Source organism: Rhopilema esculentum, chromosome 9 (assembly GCF_057945365.1).
Source record: "Rhopilema esculentum isolate cy_ngs chromosome 9, ASM5794536v1, whole genome shotgun sequence".
Classification (NCBI taxonomy): domain Eukaryota; kingdom Metazoa; phylum Cnidaria; class Scyphozoa; order Rhizostomeae; family Rhizostomatidae; genus Rhopilema; species Rhopilema esculentum.
This window is the reverse complement of record NC_142823.1, coordinates 3,619,687-3,645,281: the sequence shown is the minus strand read 5'-3', so window position 1 is coordinate 3,645,281 and position 25,595 is coordinate 3,619,687. Positions and strand designations below refer to the sequence as shown.

The 25,595-nt window shown below is 35.0% G+C and overlaps 1 protein-coding gene across 4 annotated transcripts in view; it reads right to left on the bottom strand.

The window, feature by feature from the left end:
* Positions 1–25,595, bottom strand: part of LOC135689293 (uncharacterized) — an 84,976-nt gene that overhangs the window by 42,659 nt on the left and 16,722 nt on the right. Inside the window, exons 1-2 of one of the 4 annotated variants that reach the window (XM_065206478.2) lie at positions 24,049–24,425; positions 20,862–20,997 (exon numbers count right to left, since the gene is read on the bottom strand). In XM_065206478.2, coding sequence (XP_065062550.2) covers positions 20,862–20,954 — 93 coding nt within the window. In that variant the 5' untranslated portion in view covers positions 20,955–20,997; positions 24,049–24,425. The other 3 variants (XM_065206472.2, XM_065206479.2, XM_065206477.2) reach the window with 3 other exon arrangements.

The window sequence follows — 25,595 nt, the reverse complement described above, 5'->3', positions numbered from 1 at the left end:
ATTTATTCTTTTTAAAGTCTCAAAATGTCATAAAATGCTCATGTCTTAAAACATTTTCAAAAGTAGCAGGTTACAATGTAATAGTGTATGAAAACATTTTTTCTAGATGCTGTCTGCAGTTATATATTTTCAGCTTGATTCATAAGCAATGCATCCTTTTGACTGCAAAATTTAGTCTTTGCACAAAGCAAATCAAATATTTAGGTTGTTGTATATTTGATGAAACAAGAAGCAAACAGTGTGTCGATTAGTGTGATTTAGCTGTCTTACTTGCAGCTTATACGTGTCTCAATATCAATTAAATGCGCATTTTGCAACGTGAATGGGGAACAAATCAACATTAGATGCAAGTCAATGCGTAGAATGATACCAAAATAAATGCTTTGATTGTTACCTTGTACAGAGATAGCAACAAAAATGCATCTTTGAAGCTAATCAAAGTAATAGGTTGTATCTGAAAGATTTCTTGCAAGAAAATAATTATGATAGTCGATAATCTAGCTGGATTCCAGGAGTTAGGTTGATAGTTAGGGTTAGAAGTGAAGAAACCTGCAAAAGAGGCTCAGTGATAGAAATCGTCGAGAAAATGAGGGAGGAGGAACTAAGATGGTTTGGAAAAGTGATGCATCCAGAACGGCGATGGAGCTAGAGGTAGTGTGAAAGAGAGGCAGAGGAAGGCCAAAACGGAGATAGAGAGACTGCATAGGTCTCAAAGAGGAAGATGTCAAGATGGAGAGCTGGGATCCGAGCAGCTGACTCTTGGACAGTCTTTGACTAAAGCTGGATAAAGAAGTAGAAAAAGTAGTTGATATCTTAGCACTAATAAAATGAAAATATCTAAAACCAATCAATGTCTGTGGCCAGCGATCACAATTCATGACTTATGTTAACCGGCAAAATTAGCGCAAAGAAGAATCTAACATTATTTTACACCCTATAAATCATAGGGCTATCATTTACTAGAGCATAGTCTTTAAAGTCATGGAACAATCTAGTGCCAGGCATACCTATTAGATTCATCTTCGTAATACACTTTCTAGACTGGGCCTGATGCAAGAATATTTGACCAAGCAACTCCTATAAGCATAAGCGGCATTTAAAACAGGAATCAGGAAGTTTGTTGGCTTTCAAAAATAGAGCTTCTACTTTGTGGGAATTTTCTGTACCACCACACAGTGGCAAAATGTTCCAAAGATAAAAGGATAAAAAACGCGGCCTTCCATCCAATTCACTTTAAACCGATAAGATTTCCGATCAACACATGCGTTTATTGGAGAATTGAAATGCCACACCAAAACAGTTTTGCCATTGCAACTTTTAATGCTTTTTAAGAAACATACATAAGAAACTTCTCTAAAAGTTCTATAACCAGACGTGTATTTTACTTTGAAAAATGAACAATGTACTCCATTATAGATTCAAATATTCATACTTAAATATTTATGTACAAAAAAATTGTTAGATAGTTACATAAATTCAAGTGTGATTGAGAAAAAATCAATGATTGCTTCTACAAACAAAAAGAAAGAGGTTGTCGAGTTTCCGCCACATGTACGGCCTCCATAATTTGTAGCTTGGCTCTAATGGTTTGAACAGCCGCACAAAGAGATGCTTTGAAGATTGTTCTAGTGTTAGTGCGAGATAAAGCAACAGCTAATCGATTGAAATCGCTTGGAAATCCGAATTCACATACATCCAAGAAATCTAAGCTAAAAAAATGCTTTCATACATTTTCTGGACCTTTTATTTGGACTTGTGCCTCTAAGAAGGTAGCCCAGTTAGTAAAAAAATAACGGAAAACAGATAAGGTGTTTTTTAGTACAGGCACGTTCAAAAACTTTTATATATGATAATTCTTGTCATAAAAAGTTTATCCGGGCCATTGATAAAAATTAAAAGTATACTGGTTATGTTTAAATTCACAAAACAAATGCCTCGAAAATCACCAAGCTTAGCATTTATCTAATCGAGATACCAGAAAGCAGGATCTCGTTTGTTGTATGAAGGGCCTAAAAAAATATCTATGCTTTAATCATCCGTGAAAAATATATCGCAAATAGGCCTCCGTTCCTTAGCAAATAGCTTATAACAAAATCTCCTTGCAACAATGTAAAACTCAAAAAAATCTTAAGTCAACTTAACAGAATCAAAAAATTAATTCACATTCTAGTTTAAGCAAATATTCACATACTCAACAAACTTTGACTGATCTTTCGAAGTATTGAAGGATCTCCAATTTGTGCTCTCAGGAGATTAAGCGAAAAGAAGGCCAAATATGAAGATTAAGGAAGCACTCATTTTAATTTGATTTAAAACTCGAAAGGTGGTTTTACACAAACCGTTACTGGGCAGCCCGACTGGACAAGAAATCATTTCTGTATTTCAAACAACATTTCTGCAGTTTAAAAAACTGAAGGTTGCTGCAATAAAATCCAAAGATTGGCTGCCATGTTATTTCGTATAACCAACTATGCTTTTTAGGTTTTGGTAAGGAAATGTAGGAGATAGGTTCTGACAAGTTTTCAAAAGTCCCCTTCCAATTAACGAAAGACGTTAGTCGGAATCATAAGGTTATTGCCTAGGAGGGGAAATTTACTCTTGTAAATGGGGTATGAGATTTCTAGGAAAACAAAGAAAATTCTAGGGATTTTCAGATAAAATTATAGGATATCCACCATAGGTGTACGAGATTTCAATGGAGTGATTTGCCCCACGATTGCCCCCTCAAGTCTTCTTCACCCTTAACAACTTGCTTAAAATAACTAACGTTATCAATATTGAAATAAGATGACTGCAACATTTAGGTTGAACATTGGATTCGTCTCCATTTTTTATGTCTTTCCAAATTATAGCCATTATGAAGCAAGATGTTAGAATACTTGACATCTTAGGGCCCCGTGCACACTTAGCCGGACAGTTATCATTCCGTATTGATTTTAATACAGGTTTCTGCTGACACTATTCGCAATGGCACGTTCTCTTAAAAGATAATCGACAAATACTAAAGGGAGCTAGGCCATCTTTAAGTTAAAAATTGACCAATCAGTTAGAATGATTCCACTCACGCACTTATTGATTGGCTAATATTGGTTGGAAGATGGCTTAAGCCACTGTTGATTGCTTTTAATAATAAAGGTTTGACATTTTCTAAAGTATTACTGTCATTTCAGCCTGTCCCATTACGTTATGAAGAAAGGCAAAATTTCAGTGGTTGGATAGAAAGTTGTGGCCATATCTAAGCCAATATTTCACTCATTTAACTGATTTCACACATCTAGTGGTATTCCAGGGTGGTCTTTCAGGCTATGTGATCAAAAAATAATATAGGCTTTTGTGATGTCATTACATCAATAGTGTGGACAAATGAGCTAGTGTTTTGCTTCAATAACTACCCGCTATTGTGTGAAAAGGTTTTCGATACGTATACACTCATCTTTTTTATAAAAACAAAGGTCGATGTTGAGTACTCCAGTTTCTTAATGTTCTGAAAATTTCAATACTTGTTGTTTTTTATATGAGTCTCTTAATTATAATGTCATGAATGATGTTATGAAATGTTCGTTACCTTTTTCATCACGTCAAGGGATTCGCTTCCGTTCCGATGCTGTATTTAGATGTGGGAAGTATATTTTTATCCCTTGTGTCTTAAGTTTTAGCCCAACAGGGCAATCTTTTTATTGGATTTTACAAAATTTCGTTGTTCTCATTTTTATTACGATTCAATAGTTTCTTAATTTTTTTGCTTCGAGTACTGAAGTTTCTTAATTTTTTCTGACTGTCCAGTACTCGTTTCTTATAACCAGTTTCTTATAAAAAAATGAGTGTAGAATAATATGATCAGACTATACCATTGTATAGAATAGACGTCGTAGAGAATAGCGAAATATTTTGGGCATTTCACAGGAAAACAAAAATTGGCGATAACGTTGTATCTTGTGGTATATTTACGCATGGTTTTGAAAATTTCACATTATGTAGGTCCTAATTATATTTTGACAGGATCTATTAATCCATCGTTGTCAAGAAAAATTGGAATTTATTATTTAATTTGAAACTCTATATTTGTAATAAAGTTCAATTTTGTGCCTAAATATATCTTTAAAACATTCTTGAATTGAGAAGAAACAGAGTGGAAAAGATGAAAAATTTCTTAATCATGAAGCTTCGAATGAAGTAAGGATACGACACATTCCACACATAAAGTCTTTTTTGTTGTTATAGAGTTATCCCACTGAATATTATTGGTGCTTAAATATTGAAAAAAAACTTAAAGGTATGCATTTCATGTTTTCAAACTTAATTTAGGAATATAGATACAACAGGCATGTGATACAACACGATCTTGTATTTTATGTAGAAACAACTAGCAAATTTTATGATAAAACTCATTATTAAGAGAATCGCAGTTAATATTTTCCTAATGTTTATCTTTCGCTGTTTTCTTAGCGAACATTGTGTACAATGTTCAAATTTATAAACAAACAAGTCAAAGACATGGAAATGCTGAAGTGATTCCCTGTGTGAATCTAGAAGTGCACGTGGAGGAATGTTTTCTTTAGCTTTTAAGAAAAGAATTGCGTGATGTTGTTAATTAACAAATAAACAAAACATAAATATTGCTAATGTTTATCCATTATTTAAATTTTGCACCATTAGGGAAGAAGCAAATCAGAAAATTTATTCGAAGCTATCAAGAACACACTTTTCGGCGAGACATTCTGTAAACAATGTCCTATTCTTGACAATAGAAAACATGACTATTAAAACACTCAAAATCTGCGTGAACAACTGCATAAAAAAGCAGCAACATGGAAATACGACAAGCACCAAGGGTGATTTAAAAATCTAATATGCCAGATTTTGCGTTCTAAAAGAGGTAAACTTGCTTAAAGGCAATCTGGCACGACGTTGATTGATTATAAGAACAAAGGGATTTTTTATTGTTTACAGTCCCCCTTTAATTTATCGCATTGTAAAAAATATGGCGGAGTGCTGGAATCGTGTATAGGCTATTGTTCCAGCTATTGTTCTCGTTAACCAATCCACAACGAGACAGATTGCCTTTAAACACTATTCACTTGATAAGGAGTTTAGGTTTGTTGTTTTGCGTCTTGGGATGCCTCGGATGGATCAAAACATGGGTAAACTGGAGGATTGACACAAAATTTTTCCGACTAGAAGATTTAAACCCGCAAGATCTAAACCACAAATTAATGGTTTCAAAACGTTGGGCCACGCTGCTACATTGTTTGCATTTGTTTTAAAGCAAATTTGACCTGTTTATACCTAATTTTCAGCCTTAAAATTCTGGGAAAATATTAAACATTTTTTCTCTTTATTTCCAAAACTGGTTTGCCCATTGAAAATACTTTTTCCAAAACAGTTCAGAATGAAAGTGTTGCTCATTTTATAGGTCTTTCAAAGTTCAAATTTGGTTTCATCAGTAAAACGTCATCATCAGCAAAATTATGTTTAGGCAGCCCGTCGGTGTCGTAGATCCTATTCAAAAATTGGAATCTACAACTGTCTTCAGAACGTTATTCTATGACAGATATCAAGTTTTAACAAATTTTTCTTTCCAGGACAGGGTCATAAGATATTGAAATCTATAAAGAAAATGTTCGAAATTGTATGTAAGAAGCGTTTATATGCTATTTTTCCATGCTATTTGATAAATGAAAACAGAAATATGCACAGGACGACCCTAAGATGCGTAATAAAAACAGGCGTCGTTTAAAAAAAACATAAATGCCGTTGTTGGAACAGTGGGACAATTTTTCCGGGAAAATAAAAACCTATCAGATGTTTAAGAGAAAAATGAGGAAACTCTTGAAAAATATGATAGGGAAAGACACAATGGCCAACAGCGATAACAAACACTTGTTAAGTTTGGAAGGTTTTAAAGATGACAGTGAAAATCAATATTATATGAATTAGGCCTGTCAAGATGAGGAAAAATATGCTCTAACTAAAATGATTAGAAAATACGACAGGCTACAACAAATCAAAGAAATGAGTGAAAAAAATGCTAGATTCTTTGTCTAAGCATGCGCAGTTAGATTTTAGACTGTCAACTGGTTTACTTTAAAGCTACCACTGCAATTTAGTTTGACCTCTTAAGCCCTAAGGGATTGTCTCCGCTGCAAAAGTAACTGAGATGCTTTATCATTTTTGCTGGAAGTTCTATTCATCTTTATCAAAAAATATATATTGACAATTTAAACTTTGATAATCGCGTTAAGGAAAAGAATGGCTCGCAGCTGTTTTGATTTCTTTTTATTGTTGGCAAATGGAAATTCATAAAACCGAATTTCATTTTAAGTTCAGCTGCATAATCAACTTTGTAGACATAATTCTGCAATACTCACTAATTCATTACTAATTTCTTGGGGGAAAAATGCTTCAGAAAATTTTTTACGACTTCTTTTCCTTTTAATGGCCAAACGTAGATGATAGTTAAAAAATAACAAAAATGGACTTTGTCAGTAGACAGGGTCGTAAAAACAATTTATAATTAATTGATACTAAATGTTTTGATTGCCTTCATCTCTTCTTCATACTGAGTAAAAATGAGACGCCACGTGCGTATTTTCTGGGAAGCACATAATGAGCAAAGTATTACATCAGATATTAGAAAAGAAACATATCGCGAAGTATTCACAAGTGACAGATGCCAGGGGATTTTGGCAAATTTATGGCAAGGGTGGAAAGGAGTTGAAAGATTATTTTGTATAAAAAACATCCATTAAACGCTGGGCAAATAGCCAAATCTCCTGACAAAGACGAAATGAGCAAAAAAGATTTGAGCGAAAACCAGGAATGAGTTTTGTCCAAACATAGCACTTGAAAAGATGTATGATCAAGCATTAAAAAAATAACATCAAACATCATTAATTAGGGCGCTGGTACCCTTGTTTTGTTGCTTAAACTAAACAAGCTATAGACTTTATGCATTTTGGTTTAGGCAACAAAACAAGGACTTTTCTTGAAGCTATATGCGATAAAATTACCTTGTCAATGCGTTCTTGCTCTGCTTTTTTCTTTGCGACTTCTGCAACAGGCAACTGGGCTTCAACTTGCTGATTAAATGCAGCCATACGGTCATGAATTGAAACCATTGGGGGTAGGCTTGTACGGGGCGCAATTTGCTGCTTTTCAGTAATGCCATGATTTTGATCTTGGGTGTCAGCAGTATGAGACACTTCGTGTTCTGTTTCGCTTGCCAACGGCTTCTCTTGGTTCTCACTTGTTTGCTTGTCTAAATCAACGGATTCTCTACTCTTATTACCATTCAAAGAGCTAGATCGCCTGATTGGTTTTGCTTTTGACTGCAAAGACGGTTTCTGTTTAAAATCGAAAGTATTACGACGAAAGCCATCATCTTCAGTGTTCTTTTTAGCATGAAAGCTTTTGCAAGTTTCACTTGCAATCCCCGATGATGGAATTTCTTGGCTAAATGGTCGCTCATTGGGTTTCCTCGCTCTTTCTTTCGACTCACCCATGTCTTTTTCATGATCCACTGCCATGCTCCCAAAAGAGTGTTCCATTTCGCTAACTGGTGACATTAAACTGGTACCACCTGAAGAATTGCCCCCCGGTCTTTCCATTTTACACTCTTTCAACTCATCCATCGTGCCTGTCTTTCTACTTGGAAAAGACTTCGGTCTCAGAGGCTTTGCAGCAAGATCTTTTTGCAATGGAGATCTCTGTGAATACTCCTCTTTGCCTTTCTCTTTGCGATCTTTAACGGAGGAAGACGAATCCTTGTATTCAAGACTTCTATTATCTACGAACAACCTGTTGCAATCGTCTGTACTCAAATCTGCCTCACTCTTCTCTTCCGATTGCTTAAATCTTTGCTTTGATAAACAGCTTGTGTTAACAGCGACCTCTGGCTCCTCCGCAACAGACATATCCTCCTCAGGATTTTTTTCATGCTTTTCTAACAGCGGCTCCCTCTCTCCACAGCCTTCACTCTTTGAGGACATCTTCGTTAACTTCCTTTAAAGAAATAAATTTAAAATCTAATTTCAGTTGCTTGTATGCAAAAAATGTTAAATTTTTTTAATAGAGATTTTGAAATAAATACTTTTTAACTTACAACTTCAAGCGTATTTAACTGTAAAATCCACAAAAGAATATCTCAACATCTTATTATTAACAACATATTATGTGTTTTCAAAATATTGCTCATTCAACTGATTTGCTTAATAGATAAAGTGAAGTATACTTTAAACAATCTTCTACTGAAAGCTGAGTAGATAACAAAATCTCTTTGTGATAAAATATTGAGAGGTTTGCTCTGTTAATATTTCATCGCCGCAAGATCACTGATACTGAAAAAGCCACCGGCTAACGCGGTGTCTACATGCTAAAGAAAGATTCTAATTATAGCTTTCGTGTGGTTATGTTGGTTGTAAAATGTACAAGAATTGTAGTGGCGGAGCAAAGATGCAAAGGATGATCTAAGATATCATAGATGTATTAAAGAAATTATATCATTGGCAACATACATCAGCTTTGCAGACGAAAAAATGCTGCATTAATGCTCAGATACAAACAGCTGTTTTTTAACTAGAAAACGGGAATAACCATTGAAACTACGTATCAGATCTAAAAGAGAATCAATGCTGTGAGGTCAAATGAAAAATGGAGAGATGCCATTCCCGTGAATTTAACTAGCCTTGAACATCTCGAAACCAGCTTTTGAAGAAGTGCCATTAAATTTCTTATGTTTCTAAAGTCAAACAAAATTGACGGTTGCGGATAAGTTTCGTGCAATAGTACAGAAATCCGACGAAGACTGCATGAAGATGTCAGCCGCTGACTGCCTCAGTATCATAAACCGGAATACTGTTGCGACCAACACAAAGATGATATTAAGTCAAAAAATTCGTAACATGTTGAGAGAGCCACCGAGAGTGACTAGAAGATGACTAATACATGCTACCTTCGTTCGATCATCAAGATAGCTGACGACAGCGACTATAGGATTGCAGTCACTGGCCCTTTTCGTAACAAAGTCATGAATGCTAACGAGAACGTCACAAAGATAATAGTTGCTGGCCATTTGCGTTTCATAGTCATGAAAGCTGACAACAGCGACATAACGATTAAAGTTGCTGGCCATTTCGAACAATTGTCAAGGAAGCTAACGAGAGCGTCAAAATGGCAGTCCTGGGCTATTCTCGTATCGTAGTCAATGCAGCTGTGGGGAGTGATAAATGCTGGCTATTTTAGTAACATATTCAAAAAAGCTGACAAGAACGACATAAAGATAATAGTTGCTGGTCATTTTCGTAACATTATAGTGAATGCTGACAGGGCGGCACATAAAGTTGCTGGCTAATTTTGTACCATAGTCAAGAAAACGAGAGCGACATAAAGTTTTATTGTATTATAAAGTTGACAGTTGCAAGGAAGATGACAACTTCTGGATTTATTGGTTTCATAGTAAAAAAGCTGAAGAGAGTGACATAAAAATGACAGCTTTTGGTTTTTTTCGACCATTGTCGAGAAAGCTGATGCCAGCAACATGAAGGTGACAACTTCTGGTCTCACAAGAAAGGTGATTAGAAGCAAAACAGTGGCCAAGTTACAGGCCACCTTGTATCCAATATAGGTGGCTCGAGAGAGTGTTGTATAAATAACTCGAGAGAGAGACGGATTTTGAAAAAATTTCAACTAATTTAAAAGACTTTCCTGCTTATGCTCCAACAACGCATCATAAATTTGGCAGTTTATAAAAACCTTTGAATTCGATTTCTATTTGAAGTAAGAAGTATTCAAATTCTATATATCGCATAAAATGCAAAAATTTTTCTAAAACGTCAGATAAATAGCATTCAGATGAATCTTCCCTGTAAAACGATGAAGGTGCATTTCTTGTATACACAGAGTAGCAGTTTGGTCTTGAGCATAAGTCTGGAGAAACTTGTACTTCAATGAAAAAGATTCTGTCCACGGAGTAGTAAGAATTACTTACTTACTTGTAATTACTAGCAGTAAATATTCAAAAAGTGATGATTTGATGATTTACTCACAGCAAGTGTTTCGAGATAGGCAAATTGTGCTCACGGTAATACCTAAAGTTCAAAGCGCTATTTGGTTGCAAGTACATTGTATTTTAGGTGGACAGTAACAAAATTTGTAGTTTTTAAGCATAATGAACCCAAAGATTGAAGCCGAAATTTCAGCTAGAAAATAACGAAATTTCGTCCTGAAAATTACGAAATTTCGCTCTGAAAATCACGAAATTTCACTCCAAAAATCTTCAATGAATCTATCAAAATAAGAACGATGATGTGTTGACTGCTGTTAGTCTAAATAGAATTGTCTTTGATATGCTGTTGTCAATCCTTAAGCAACAGCTAGCCCCCAGGCGCATTAGTAATTATCATGGGTCTCTGTCCAATTGAATTCTATTCAGTTCAGCAATTTGTAAAGTTTACCTTGATTGAGGCTTTTCAATCGGGCTCAGGCATTTGCTTAGAAATCTGCTTCCTTGCAATTCAAGAATGGACAACTTTAAAGTGATAGTAGTTTTTTCGGATAAAATGTTGTAGACATGTTATAGTTGCGACTCGGTTGCACAAATGTTGAAATAATTGAAAAAATGCAAGCGAGGAGAAAGCTGGTGAGATAGGAAGGAAAGTGAAATAAGGTTGCAAAAATTCATACTCAAATCTCATTAGAGTATCACTGGAGTGAGCGTGCTAAAAATTGTTAATGTATAAAACAATTTGAACTAGCAAAATCTTTACATCAAATTTGAAGAAAAATCAAACTTAAAGAGCAAAGGCAGCACAGATTTTATAATGGATATAAAATACAATATGATGAAAAATATCAAGAAACACACCTGCAAAAAGTAGCCTAAGCTTATCTTGTGGTGATCCTTCCACTTGCTGAAGCATCTGCCAACTTGTATTCACCTTTCAGCTTTTCATAGCAAAATTAATGCAATATACCAAAATGACAACGTCTTTGTTCTTTGTTGTAGTATCACCAATCGGAGATATTTTAAAACGGGGGGCACCAATTCAGCTTCAGCGTGCAATACAGAATATAGTTGTGCGTAGAAGGATGTCTTGACGTCTATTCATCTGTCCAAAGCCACGATAAAACGGACAGACGAGCCCAGACGTTACCTAGTCTGCGTTTTGCTTTGTTTTAGACCACCTGGCGCACTTTTTAGGAGTAATTAATGTAACAAGAAAACACCAGCTAAGGACGTTAGCTAATACAGAAAATCAAGAAACGTTACTAGCAAAAAGCAATGAGAGCTTGTGTCAGTGCCTTATGCTTTTGTAGCATGATTTTCCACGCTTACATACACAAAATCGAAAAGCTATAGAATGATACTATTTCTTATCACAACAAACTAGAAAGGATTTCCTATAATTTCAAATGAACACTTGTAATTGTTTTGGGAGTGTAAACTTTCTAAAGATATTTATTCCAGAGAATACTTTGAAAGAAACTAATAAATAAACCTATGTCATAGCTAGCTTTCAAATTTGAGAGGATTTTAAAAACTCAGTGAAGACATCCAGAAGCTGTACAAAGATTACCACAGCTTCACTGCTATGTCAAGTTTTTATTCTTTTTGATGACATAAAATATAACATTTGTTTGCATTTTTCAAGTCAGAGATGTCATAAAAATCACGAGAATACAAATTATGTTGAAATGATGAATTCGGTTGAAAACGTGAGGTTGACAAATGAAAGAAAATTGGCGTTTGAATGAATGGATGATTAGTCTTGTATTCGGTCTTGCATATTGAGCCCTATTTGGGCATTTTCTTTCTGACTTCCGCTCATTGGCTTAAATTCCTTCATTTAACACTTAACAGGTTTTGAAAGGTTAGTATATGACAAACAAATACATAAATGTACTTGATACGTCGTTATTTATTTTAAAAAAAATTTTCCTGGTACAATTTACTTACATTGATCTTTATTATAGTATCATATTGTACCGCACGCATTTAGTATATTTATTGTATTAATATATACCCTCGTTTATATGTTATTAGCCTTGCATTGGGATTGATTGATTGATAGAAGAGCTCATGGCCGATCATAGAGAGTTTGCATAAATTTTATTACACTGATTTGCTATTAATCAGAGGCACTGATTCAATGATAACGCTGATTGATTGATTGATTGATTGATTGATTGATTGATTGCTTGATTGATTGATTCTTGATCTTTTCTACTTCTAGTTACATTGAGCATCATTTTGAATACATACAACATCCACCCTTTATGTATTTGACTAAATAAATCTAAAGAAAAAAATTAACGGAAGAAATATCTATGAGACATATCCTTTAATGTCTTTGAGACATATCCCTTACATATGAAATAAAATACCTATAGAAAAGTTGTCCCTTGACCGCATTAAACGTGAAACTTGGAGTAGCAACTCAAAACCGTCCGCTCTATACACCAAAAGGGTTTAATATATTCATCATGCATAGAGGACGAGTGTGGAATGAGAAACATTTTCCATTGTTGAGAAGTATTCGTTTTGTGGTAGTAACTTTACACGGAACCATTCTCGTACCTTACTAAGCTTGCCGTTTTTAGTAAGGTAGACACTAAGAAGGCTAAAAGCCCAAGTACAATCTAAACAGCAAAGAAACTAAATAGTAAAGAAAAGTATCACAATTACTGACTACCCAAACCATCTTTCGGAGAATCCTGATGATATCTCTGCCACAGCCATTCTTTACAGTTTAAAACTAGGCTAAACTACTAAACCACCCTGAGTATTAATGTCTATGCTAACACCTTTATGATAAGTAATGCAATATGTATGATTTATGCCAATAGCAAAGTCGCCTTCAAATCACAACAGAAATATGTTGATGATTACATGGCAGGCTAATCTTGGATAAACGAAATCTTTTGCTGAATGCCAAGATAGTAAATCAAAATCCTATTAAAACGTCGGTTCTAAAATATAAAAAGCCTGGAATCAATTAGCAAGAAAGCGATATCGTAGACAGAATATCATGTGCAAAAATATAATTCATGATGCAGCTGTCGGGTGGTGATAAATTTGCAGAAGGCTTTTTAAAACAACCAAGATTTAGTTGGAAGTGTTATAGAGAAATTGGCGCCGTGTAAAGTAAACTACGGACAGACAAGCGACTAGCGATGATGAATAAAATGTCATTCTTTTATAACATGCATCGTATCAGATTCATTAGCAATTCTTAATGTCTGTCTAAAGCAGCTATTTTTGAAGAAACCCATATTCTGGTCAGATTGTGTAAGCGGAGGTAAACAAGGGTTCATATTTAAACAATGTTAATGTCATTTCGAAAGAAATTCATATTTGAATGCAAAGAACAAATCATTGACGGGAGATATCGTAAAAGAAACTAGGAAATTTGAATGTTGTTTTTAGCAACTTGTATATACTAAACGCTCTAGATAAATCAAACTCCAAATGAAACGAACTTTCGCAATAAAGTACCAAATTTTAATTTCCCTTGAACTTCCTTATCATCCCTGGTTAAATGGGACTTTCACCATCAGAGACAGATTCTAGTTCACTCTGAACTAAAGTAAAAATGGGATTTTCCTTCAAGCAAATTTCGCATTCTAAAGATTTCGAACTAAATTAAAATCTTTGGAACATATTCCTTCCGTCATACTGTGGGCGTATTGCTAAATATAAAAAATTGATTTTTCTGTTTCTGCAAAAGTAATGATATATAGCATGTCTGGCAATTATAAGTACCGGAGAACCTGCACGATGATCCATGAACTATATAGAAGAAGCAAGCAAACTTAGAAAATCTTTATAACTTGCAAAAATCTCTAACCTAGACTTGCAAAAGCGTAAAATCAGTGGCAAAAAAATTTCCACACGAATGTAATTATGAACCAAACAAACGCATTCAAGAACTTTTATGTCACTAGAGACCTTGAAATTTCAGTAGAACCTCCTGCAATGGTTCAAATCTTAACCTTTTTTTCGTTAAAAGGTCAAACGTTTCTTTGTTTTTTCTGTATTCAAAGAAGTAAAAATTTTTCAACGAGATAAGATTTACAAAATGACAGATTTCAGACAATCAAATTTTTTGGGACAAATTTTGATGGACTGTCCAGAAGGATTCCAATCTAACGTGATTTTGTTTCAGTGGGAACGAATACAGCAAAAAAGGTTAGCCATACCTTTAGCACCCGCCTACCTTTAGTGAGCGAATAGAAACAACATGCGTCTGCCCAAAAACAGTAGAATCAACACGAATTTATTGAAGAATAATGATATTCGTCAACCTTAGAAAATTTCCACTACAAAAGGGAAAGAAATACTCCAATATGGCTTTAGCGAAAAGCAGAAGAAAGCATTTCCTTTGCCAGTCATTTGCTGTGATAAAAAAACAAGAGGAATACATATTGTTCTGAAGGCGGAAGAAATTTAAAAGCTGCAACTTAAAAGTTTTTCTGTTGCTAAGTTATCTAAATGTAAAAGAAAAATGTTAATGAAACTAAGTACCTTGTTAGAGAAGATTAAGGGGATTACAAGAGAAGCTTGTAGATAAGAAGGCAAATGAGAAAAATTAGTCAACATTTAGATGATCCGCCTTCTTTAAACAACAAGTTCACTCCACTCAGATGATACTTCTGAAATTAACTCAAATTATATTAACGTTTCAGATAAGAGGAACGCCGGCTAAAACGATAACAAGTTTTAAAAAGATTGCAGAGATTTGTCATTCTAGACATTATCTGTCGAAAAGGAAAGTTTTGAAAAAAATTAAGCTTTCGCGAAAGATAGTGAGCCAAATACGTACTTCTATGATAAAGAGTAGCCTCTCAAAGTTTATTGCAAATGAAACACAAGATAAAACGTTTCTGGTTTTAAGTGACTTTGCTCTTGAAATTGAAGTTGGGATTTGTAGACAAGGAATTAACTTTTGGAGGAAACTATATTTTTTCTAAGTTCACAACTTATTCCCACCATCGAATGTACGAGGATCAAGTAATTACAAAGATTAATGCATAAACTTTGTATCATTCCTTAGATAATATTTGCTTTAATTTACCGTCACACTAAAAGATGTTTCCAGTAACACATAAAAACAGTTTTTCTGAATCAGAAATGACTTCTATTTCCTCCTGTTAAGGCTTTCTCATAACAGACACATACAGAACTAAAGTTTTGTTTCCTTTGAGAGAGAACAGTGATGTAGATGTCATTTATGCAAGGCTTTGTTTGCAGAAACGAAACTTTAGGATAAAATCGCTTGTTTGCAGGTTTCTGTCTAAAAAGGGTGTTTCAAAGGATGCGTTGCAATTAGACTTAATTTGGAGGCTGAGATAAAAGCAGTAGAAAAATTGTTCAGCATTTCGCTGTGCAGATTCTTGGGACTTTAATGCTTCCATGCGATTGAAACACATTGATTACATTCAAGTAAAACGGTTCAGTGACCCATTAACGTTAATAAGCTGATCCGAAAATTCTTTAAAAGCACCATGACTTATCCACTAGATTGAATTCAAATTCAATGAGTTTCTTAGCTTGGTATCTAAAATTTATGTTTTTGTTCACTCGTAATGGATAGATAATCTTTGAGAGAGATTTTCTAACCAGATATTAGTATCTTTAAAACAGATTGAAAAGCAGATATGATCCTAAAAGCAAAGGTAGCAGTAGTTTATCCGCATGAAAAAGGAACACCTTGGCCAAACAACCATTCCGGTAGATGTGTATAGAAAACTACTACAGGTTATTTTGTTTAATCAAAATCTATCGGGTTTAGCAATTGGCGCATTGGCGATGTTCGAATTATGCACACCTTGATCTTAAAAGTCAAAACAGCGCGCAAGATGTCACTGCGACCTTTGAAGCACATAGATTTAGGCTGCTTTTTGACATTAGGCGTGATTATTTGTAGTAATTTAGCCGGTACTCCACTCTAAGCAACAAATTCACATACCTCGACTTCATCCACCTCATCTAAACCATCATCTAAGCAATAGAGAAGGTCATCCGGTGATGGCCCTCGTCTTTCACCTCTGAATCCCTTACGAGACATTGCCAGCATGTCGCTATTATAGGACCCACCATGTTTAGAAGTATTGTAGCTTGAATTATTCCGGCTCATTTTACAGGCTTAACCTTGCTGCAGTGTTGGCAACGCTAAACGCTATATCGCTACATGCTACGACTCTTGGCATGCATTATAAATGCTTTTGCTACCCTGCAAATGCTAAATATACACCAGGTAATTGAAAATGTGAGTACGTTTGCGTTAAGCCAATAGTCAATAAAAAATTACAACAACAAAGAGGTATAAAATACAATCCACCGAAGAAAGGCCGGTATCTCGATAAACAGTTTTGTCAACGCAAATAGAAGGGGGATCGTACAGCGTATGATTTTTAATGTACTTGATTCGCACATGAAATGTGAAGCGCAAACGTAAGGAATTCATAGTCACAAAGAATTTTTAAAGTTATTTTTACGGCACAGAAGGATCACGGAAGCAAAAATGGGGAAAAAGTTTTAAATAAACACACATGAAAAAATATGATGCCAAGATAATTGATGAAAAAGCTATAGTTTCCGAAACCAGAAAATGCACATGAAACCACATGTTTCTGTTAAACATAAGATAAATTGAAGCAGATTTTGTCAAACCTGCATAAGAATAAATCAAAAATTAATGATTTGGTTCGTGGAGACTGAGAGGGCGAAATGGTTGAGTTGAAGAGGAGAAATATCTGGAGAGAAAGGACCGTGTAGCTGTAGCGCGATGAAATAAGACAAAGAGGTATTTGAAATATGCTCGTTTTTGCCCCCGTCTTATAGCAGCCAAGCTAAAGCTAGCTGTAAATATTTGAAAACTAATTTGAATAGGTAAGATTGGCAAATTACAGGGAAAATTACGCAGTTTGCTAAATAGGCTATGAATAATAAATATAAACTAAAAAGACGGAAAATTCAATTGCTAGTATTATAATCAAGAACAGGATTATCGAGTAAATATTTACTTTATAGAGACAAATGCATCGATATGAATCATTGTGTATGATCTACACAAAAACGCTTTACTTTTTCACTATTTACCATTTATGTGAAAAAACGCAAAATTTTTGCTTCTTGATTTCGATTGCACACAACAATATATTCTTGATGCCTAATTTCACCTTCTAATGATTTCAGTGTTCATTTTTTTTAGGAAATAATCTTCCGAGAAATTTTGCTATGAATTCGACCATCACCTTTTATAGAATAATACAGAGCTACTTCCCAACTTATCTTAAGGACGAATAACAAATCAAAAACAGAAATTAAGATCGCGATTAGAGCTTTTTCCAAATTAGCAAAGTGAAGGGCAGCAGAGAATGTAGCGTAAGATGATTAAGTGAATTGTTTGAAGCAAATTCTTGGAATTTTCAAAAGGGTGAAACCCCCTGAGCCCCTCTCCCGCAGTCCCATTTCGAATGCCCAGATATACACTTCAATGCAGTTATTTTGCGCGACAACCCTCGGGCACTCCTGTAACAATTGATTTTATGCTGTTTAATGCTACATAATGCTGAGTCATATAAGCATATGTACATAAGACACTACCGATGTAATGGGCTTTCCCATATAGCGTTGACTGATATACGTTTACGCTTGGCAGGTTTTACTATACATTCATGCCACCAATCACATGTTGGGGTGTTTCCAGAATAGCTGTGTCCAAGATTGTTGTATACTTCATAAGTATAACTTCTATAACCAAGAATTAACCTACATCACAAAGCGGCAAAGTGTAGCCTTCAACTGAATACAACATGAGCCGCATTAGTGAAAAGCAGGTAACTCAAAAAAGCATCAGACTCACTATTGATAATTCCTCCCTAAATCGCCATTTTCAAAACAGAAATTGGACACGAGTACGATCTTATAATACTAGCTATCTTGTGTCGATCGTCTAGTCAAGATTGATTTATTCAAATGCTAGGCTCTTCTAACACTGATTCCCTGAAAAACATTTTCAAATACTCTAGTGTTCAAACTCTTCTGTTTTCAATATTTCCCTTTTTATATCAAGGTACCCTTAATTTGGCTTCAAGCAACATTACAGTCGATAATGTCCTCTGCATTCTCCTGATGCACAAAATAATTAGTAAAAATGTTAAAACATACATACGGAAGAAAAAGACGAAGATATTAGAGCACGCCCCTGCTCATTGAGCGTTGCTGATTTTGTATGTAGCGTTTGTAAACATCAACCAGAAGCTTACTTTCGTTAAGAAAAGGCAAGAATCAGATTTGTAAAAAGAGCGCATTTGGTTTAATAAATGAAATATTGACCTGATGGCTGTCACCATGAAAAGGAAATAGCCTGTCATTTTGAAATGAAAGAACAACCCACTTTGTAAGCTTCAGTCCCAGGCCTTTTGTCAATTAATGAATTATTAAAATATAGTAAAGTAAACAAAATTTACAAAGCAAATAAAAATGAGCTATGTTATTATATAAACAACCTTGGTTTTTAAAAAACATGGTGTCAGATGATGTTTTTAGCGTTGATGAGTCGGCATATGGCTAATTAACACTATCTTTGAACAATTGCTTTTGTTACAGTTTCACAATCACGCAATTCATCGCTGGCATCAATCGAGTATAGACAGCTTTACTTATTTAAATGCTTTCCTTTCTATGAATAAGGAGCCTGTTTATATTTGCTTGCTCTCCTCGGTAAATTCTCCTTTCAAGTTCAACTTTGAAATTTGCACACCTCCAAGTCTAAATTCTAACTTCTTTCTCACATTCATTTCGGTAACGAAAATTAAGAAACTGCTTTGTGGAAACAATTCCTATGCTAATCCAACTAAGTTATCTTACCTTGTACAAGGTCAAATTACTATGCTAAATAGAATAGGAACAAGGTCGCATACTTGTTCTACTCTGCTTGAAAATTTGAAAACAGCACAGAAGAGCGGTAAAGAATTGCACTGACAATGGTATGGTATGTTTCCGCTCTTCCGTGCTAATTTCAAAGACAACAATCAGAGTCGCTGCAAAGACTTTTGAACGTCCTGCTGCTATTGCGTGCTAATGAAAAATTTTAATAAGCCTTTGGTACCAGCAAATTTGAAAACAGAACGGAAGAGCGGTAAAAAATTGCACTGACAATGGTATGGTATGTTTCCGCTCTTCTGTGCTCTTTTCATACTAGGAAAAACTACTGATAGTCTCTTTAAATTAAATACGAACTGAAGAAAAATCGTAAGCTGACGTAATTAGAAGTACAAAAAAGAGTTTTTGAGAAAGAAAGAATGGTACTGTTGTAAGTTCTTTTAGAAACTCTAGGTTTTTTTACCATGATTTTGTCAGGAAAAAGATTCACTGTTTGCAATTTTCAAAGTAAACAGAAGATCAAAAGTAACTGTTTCTTTTACATTGCGTTTGTAAATGATTAAATTTTGTAGCTAAGCTTAATCTCAAGGCAAATCACTGGCTTTATTTCTGTTTCTCTCTAGTTCAATAACACGTGGTGGTAAATATTTGAAACAGGTAGGATTATAAACATTGACCAAGCGACTAGCAAAATATTGATGGACATTATATTTGGAGAATGTTAGCTCCAATGTAACGTTTCTGATAAATTTAGATGGCGGGTTCTAGCTGCAATCAAGAACAAGAAAAACAGCCAATTTGTGCAGCTCGAAGAGCCATGAATAGCCTTATTAACTGCATATTTTGTAAAGTGGAATTGACCCTTTTGTATCTGAATAGTCTTAGAGCATCCTTAAGAAATACGTATGATGAGTATAATGTGTGAAAAAAGAAAAGGGGTACAAAAAAAATTAGAATAGGGCTGGGAATGAAATACAGAGGAAAGGTACAGAATCTAAACTACAATTCCAGGATTTTTGGTGCAAACTGAATACCTAAATGTAGCACAAAAAGAAACCTTGAACTTTAATATTCTTTTCATTAAATGAATGAAGAAGGATTCAAAGTTGCCTGAATCTTAAGTTGCCAAGGAGACGTTGGAGACGTCGATGTTCCATTACGATCCCCTGCATATTTCTGAAAATTTTATAGTCGTGACAAGAACTCTTCTTGAAATAGTATTACAGATATTTGGCAAAAGAGTATTCAATGGATGTATACAAAGCAACTCAGTTAAAACTAATTTTATCATGAATTAAAATGATTAATAACCATATTCATTAATTCATTCATAAACTCATTCATCAATTCACTCAATGAATCATTTACTCATTTCATCGTTCTTCAATTCATTCATTCTTTCACAAATTCATTCAATAAATCAATTATTAATTCATTCTTTCAGTAATGCATTCATTAAGTAAATGAATCACTTACATATTTATTTGTTAAATTGTTTATTCATTTTGATTCTTTAAGATTATAAGGATATTTACTAAAAAAATTTCATTAGAGTTGTTATGAAACATATAGATGCCCCCTTTCTTCAAAGAGTGAATGCACTGGCTCTAAGAGTGCAGGAATTTTTTCATAACGCATTGAAATCTGAAGAAAAATTTCGTAAATGCATCCAGGAATTCGTGATTTCATTTTCTAGGTTAGTGAATAAGTTAGTTAAGTTGGTACCTGTCTTGAAGGTTCTTTTCCTCGCTGATACCTTAGGTGTCAGAGCCAAATAAATTCGAGCACTGGGATAGAAGATAAGAGCGGAGAAGCGGAGGAGCTTTTCCTCTATTAAGCTCCTTCGCTTCTCAGCTCCTACCTTCTATTCCTAATTCGAAATTTTGTTGCTCTGGTACCCTGGGTATCCTGCTGTAGAATTTCTTAATAGTTAGCAAGCTAAGAATAGAAGATCACATGTAGCAGAAAATCTTACCCTGTAGCTGTCTTTGGACGATGTTTCAGAGTCGGAGTCAGAATCATAATGGTAGTGATCTGTTTCGAAGAAGGAATTTCTTTCATTTGGCATTTTGACTGGTATCCAGGTAGCAGCAACAGGATTTGTATGTTTGCTTTGAAAGAAATAGGGAGCATTAGAGACGTAAGTGAGCATATAACATCAGTAGCTCAAAAATATAGCAGAATAACGCAGTTTAAAATTTTGCCCAACTTTCATAAAACCATTTTTTGCAGATAGTAAGAGTTTTTCTGAAATCTGCAAATAGGGTCATGATTTCATATAGCTTTATCAGTGCAATTAAAAAGTTTCATCGCTATATGAAATTGTCGTATCTTTTGTAACTAGACTATCATGTATTGGAAAATACAGCAATACATAATAAACTTTGACCTTTAAGAAAATTTAACTTGAATGTAATTCGAACTTCGTTGATGAAGACAAACACCAATTTTATGAAATGGTTTAGCTTAGCTCACATTTATTTCGCCCTAAAAGTCTTAAGTTAGTTAAAAGGAAATTTAGCACCTTTTCGTAATATTTTCAAGCCATAGCCACCTTGACAATTATTGTTGCCAAGCAACAGGTCAAATGTCTACTGTCTGATTGTCTGCCATAATCTGCAGTTAACTAACAGTATTTTTTATCGATTTTTCAGAGTTTCAAAAAAACTGTTAGAGAATCAGAAAAAAACAAAAGGGTGCTGTTAACTTCTAACGTAGTGATATAACACGACAACACAAGAAAATAGTGTGAATACATTATCAACAACATTCAGGCTAACAAGATGATGCAATGTGAAGCTATCGAAATCAAAGCTCTTTCTGTTACCTGAACCAATAAGTAAAAGAAAGCCGCTTAGCAGTTTAAACCTTTAGAGCAAGGTAATAAAGGCTGGAGTGTTTTTTAGGAATGGGAGAAATAACAGCATCTAGAGCTTCCAAAAGATGCCTTTATCTAAAAATCAGCTTACAAAGCTCGTTTAAACCACTTGGACACACCCAACAACTTCAGTCGATTATGATCTTTTATCCAATCACCCATACAGAAAAAGCTGATTTGCCCCCTTCCCCAAGAAAACTTGTTCGAAATCCCCCACCGTCAACTTAAATTCAAAAAGTCATGTTTTCTTTGAAAAGTGCATATACGTGGAGAATAATCAAGGGGAAAATTCTTATGCGAATCAGAAAAATGATGTTGGTTACATGAAATCTGACAGGCATTGTAGTTCTCTATACGCTAGTTGAAATTTCCAAAAGAGATTGAAACAGCAATAGCTGTTAGATGATTGAATCTTCAATTCAAAGATGATTCAGAAATCTGTATGTACAACAACAAAAATGGCGGATTTTGCAATAAACAAGGTCCCTGCGTCCGCGTCTCTCGGTGTTCTGTGGTTACTTTGCGCATGGCAAGTACATTTTCCCTATCTGTTCAACTTCAGAAGAACCCGACAAGAGATTGCAGTCGAAGAAGTGTGATGAATTTGATTTCTGTTGCAGTTGTCATGTTGTTTAAGCCTTGTAGGGTACGCTTATCTGAAGAATTCTTCTGAAGACTAAAGAAAGCTTGGACTGCGCTGGATTAAAGTGCGCTGGATTACCTCTTATCATTCTAAAGCAGACCTGGACATCTTTAGGCCCGCGGACCACATCCGGCTCTTTAGACGTTCCTGTCCGGCCCGTTTGAGTACGATGTCCATCAGAACATGACCATTTGTATTCTCCCACTGACTTACACCAAAGTTTCATATATTCATGTAAATATTTACGAAATATCTAGATCTTTCAGCTAGCATGTACCAGCAAAAATATAGTATAATTTGTTTATTTTCATATTGGGGGAAAATGAATATTGTGCAGAATAAAGTCATTGTTGGTTTGGCCCTCCCATCCCGTTCAGTTTTCTAGTATGGACCTGTAGAGAAATCAATTGCCCAATCGGGCTTTGGTTATCATGCTAAGTCAAGGTATGATGCTTGATTCAGTAGCCTAGGCTTTCTTTGGCAATACCACATTGTACCCAAGCTAAAACAGTAAGTGCACCATTTGGATTCTTTTCTAGAAACTACCCGTACAAGAGGTCAACCGCAGAAACAAAGATTTGGAACAATGGAAGGGTGTTGGTTTATTTAGTATTATGCATACATGCTAATCGGTGCTATTTTCTCTACTGGCAACTCTACTTGATTGCGGGAAGGCCAATGTATGGACGGTAACGAGTGAAATCGCCCTTCCTTTGAGATATAAAAAACATTTCTATACCATTTTTCTGAAATGTTCAAATGCAGAATGCTCCAGGCATTTTGGCACTGATGTATCACTTAGGAACATAATAAATGACGTTGAAAGGGGGATATTCCCATTCAGTTTAATCGCTTTAATCAATGATTTTTATTCTTTGCTTGAAACACAGCCAAGATTGTTCTTTATCCTGAATGTCCCTTTGTATATAAAACTCTTATGTTTCGAGCTTTGAATAATTCAAAGAATCTTTCTCCGACAGTTGGAATTATCGGGGCGTGACAGAATCCATTTTTTGCATATAGCATGTCCTTATGGAGCTATCTGTAAGTTAATCATTGAAGCTTATCGCTTGCAAAACTCATCGATTAAATCAGCATTCAAGATAGTGAAGATATAGCGTTTTAGGTTATCATGATCACTTAAGATTATATACAGCAATCAGCGAATAAACAGTGACGCAATTCTCTCTTCTTGCTTGTGATATTGCATAATGGGAACGTAATTTGGTAAGTGAACCGCCAAAGTGTCATACAACGCTGTTTTGGTGCGTTTAAAGATTGGTCAAAATTCATCTTTCGTCTCAACTGTAGCTCTTTCAGTTCTACACTTTCTTATGGATATACTAAAAGACTGATTTTGTAGATTTTTAGTGTTCTAAACAAAATGGGCCTAATATTGCTCGTAGGCATTGATATCAACAATTAAATTTTCTTCCAGCCCCATTCATTTGGATGCTTGAAAACACTCTAAAGCTGTGTAATTTTGAAATATTTTCTAAGATCACCAGATGACTTTAAATAATACATCAAAGCAAAAATTATCTATAGCTTTTATCTTCTACTGAAGGCAAAATCTGCATGGTTTTTTCTTTACTGCTGCTTGGAAAACAATTTAAAACAGTACAACTTTGGAAAATCTACCTTGATCATCAATGACTCTTTGGCAAGTTTGTGAACCCAAGCGGATAAGCTTTTCAGCTTTTCATTTCAAAGTTCAAGCACAAAATTGGCTTCCATCTATACTGCTTGTAACAAAAATCCGCCATTCCTTCGTATGTTTCTGCATGTGATACACCGATTAAAAATTGATTGTTCTGGATCTGACTGGTTTTGTTTTATGGTTCATTACTAGTTTTTCAACTGGTATTAGAATTCAGAACAGGGCTGCTTACTGCCGGGTGATGGTTAAAGTGTAGAAAGTTTATAAACATTCATTATAGTCGAACATGCTGACTTCACGCAACCATACGGGGAGTTGTATTCAAAAAGCAAGCTAAACTGCTGAAATTTCAGTATAACGATGACCCTGCAGAGGCAATTCATCTTGTTATGAGTCAGCCGCTTGCTTTGTTTGTAGCGTTGTACGTCATATGGTATGAAGGAAATTACGTCAGATCCAACCGAGGTTTTGCGAACAACGCCTCACGTTCCTCTTTTTAAGGATTGGCGCACTATAACTGGGGCTCAGGGAAGCTTACTGCCACAGGCCTTGATATTGGGACATAAAGATTTCTTAGGAGCTCAAAACATGTTGAATTACATATACTTGTAAGCAAACAGTGGTTCTCTTGCTGCTTTAGAATTATGAGACACTGGTCAAATAACGTAAGAATTCAAAAACAGATGTTAAAGTCTTTTAAGCTTTTTGAATGGCGTCATCAAAGTTGTTAGGTTGACGTCACCAAAGGCTTGCAAACTGAATACCCCGTAGACAACTAATTGTGTAATTTTTGCCAAATTTTAAAGTTTTTTAATTTCTTAAGCGTTCTATGCTTTTATCCTGATTGTATGGTTACGTGAGAAGAAGAACGACGTCTTGCTCTCATTTCTAAAAACCTACAGAAGTCCGACCTAAGTTCCTTCATGGAACTCAGTCTTTGAAGTTGGTTGAATTCTGTTTGGAAAGAGGCCTGGGCCGAGAATACTTAAGAATGCGCATGCCTAAAATGATATTGAGGAATATTTTAATCTCCAGGCAAATGGTGGGGGGGGGGGGGGGCTATTACATTTAGACATTGAATATTCAAACATGGGCTGAACCAGCCCTAGAGATTGTATACTAGAGCAAGAGTCTGAAACAACTCTATTTTAATTCAGTGGAATCTTCTAGGCATTCAAAAATTTTGGTAGCTGCAACAAAATAACAACTGCATGACTGGTTAATGTCAGGCAGGCAACATATTGGGAAATTGAGAAAAAAACCAGTTATTTAAAGGACAGTATGGCTAAGAATGATGTTAAGTATTTGTTATAAGCCAAAAGAAATTTCAGAAGGAAGGATAATAATTAAGAGATGATAACGGAGAGGAGCGTGGGAAATTCGGTTACCACGTGAGGTGTGAAGTCGTTTAAGATGATATAATGTAATTATTTGAATTTTTGTTACTATTTCCTACACGTTACTTCAATTCCCGCAAAAGGAACAGGTTAAAGGGATCTGGTTGTCAAGTGAACAATTGATAGTTACT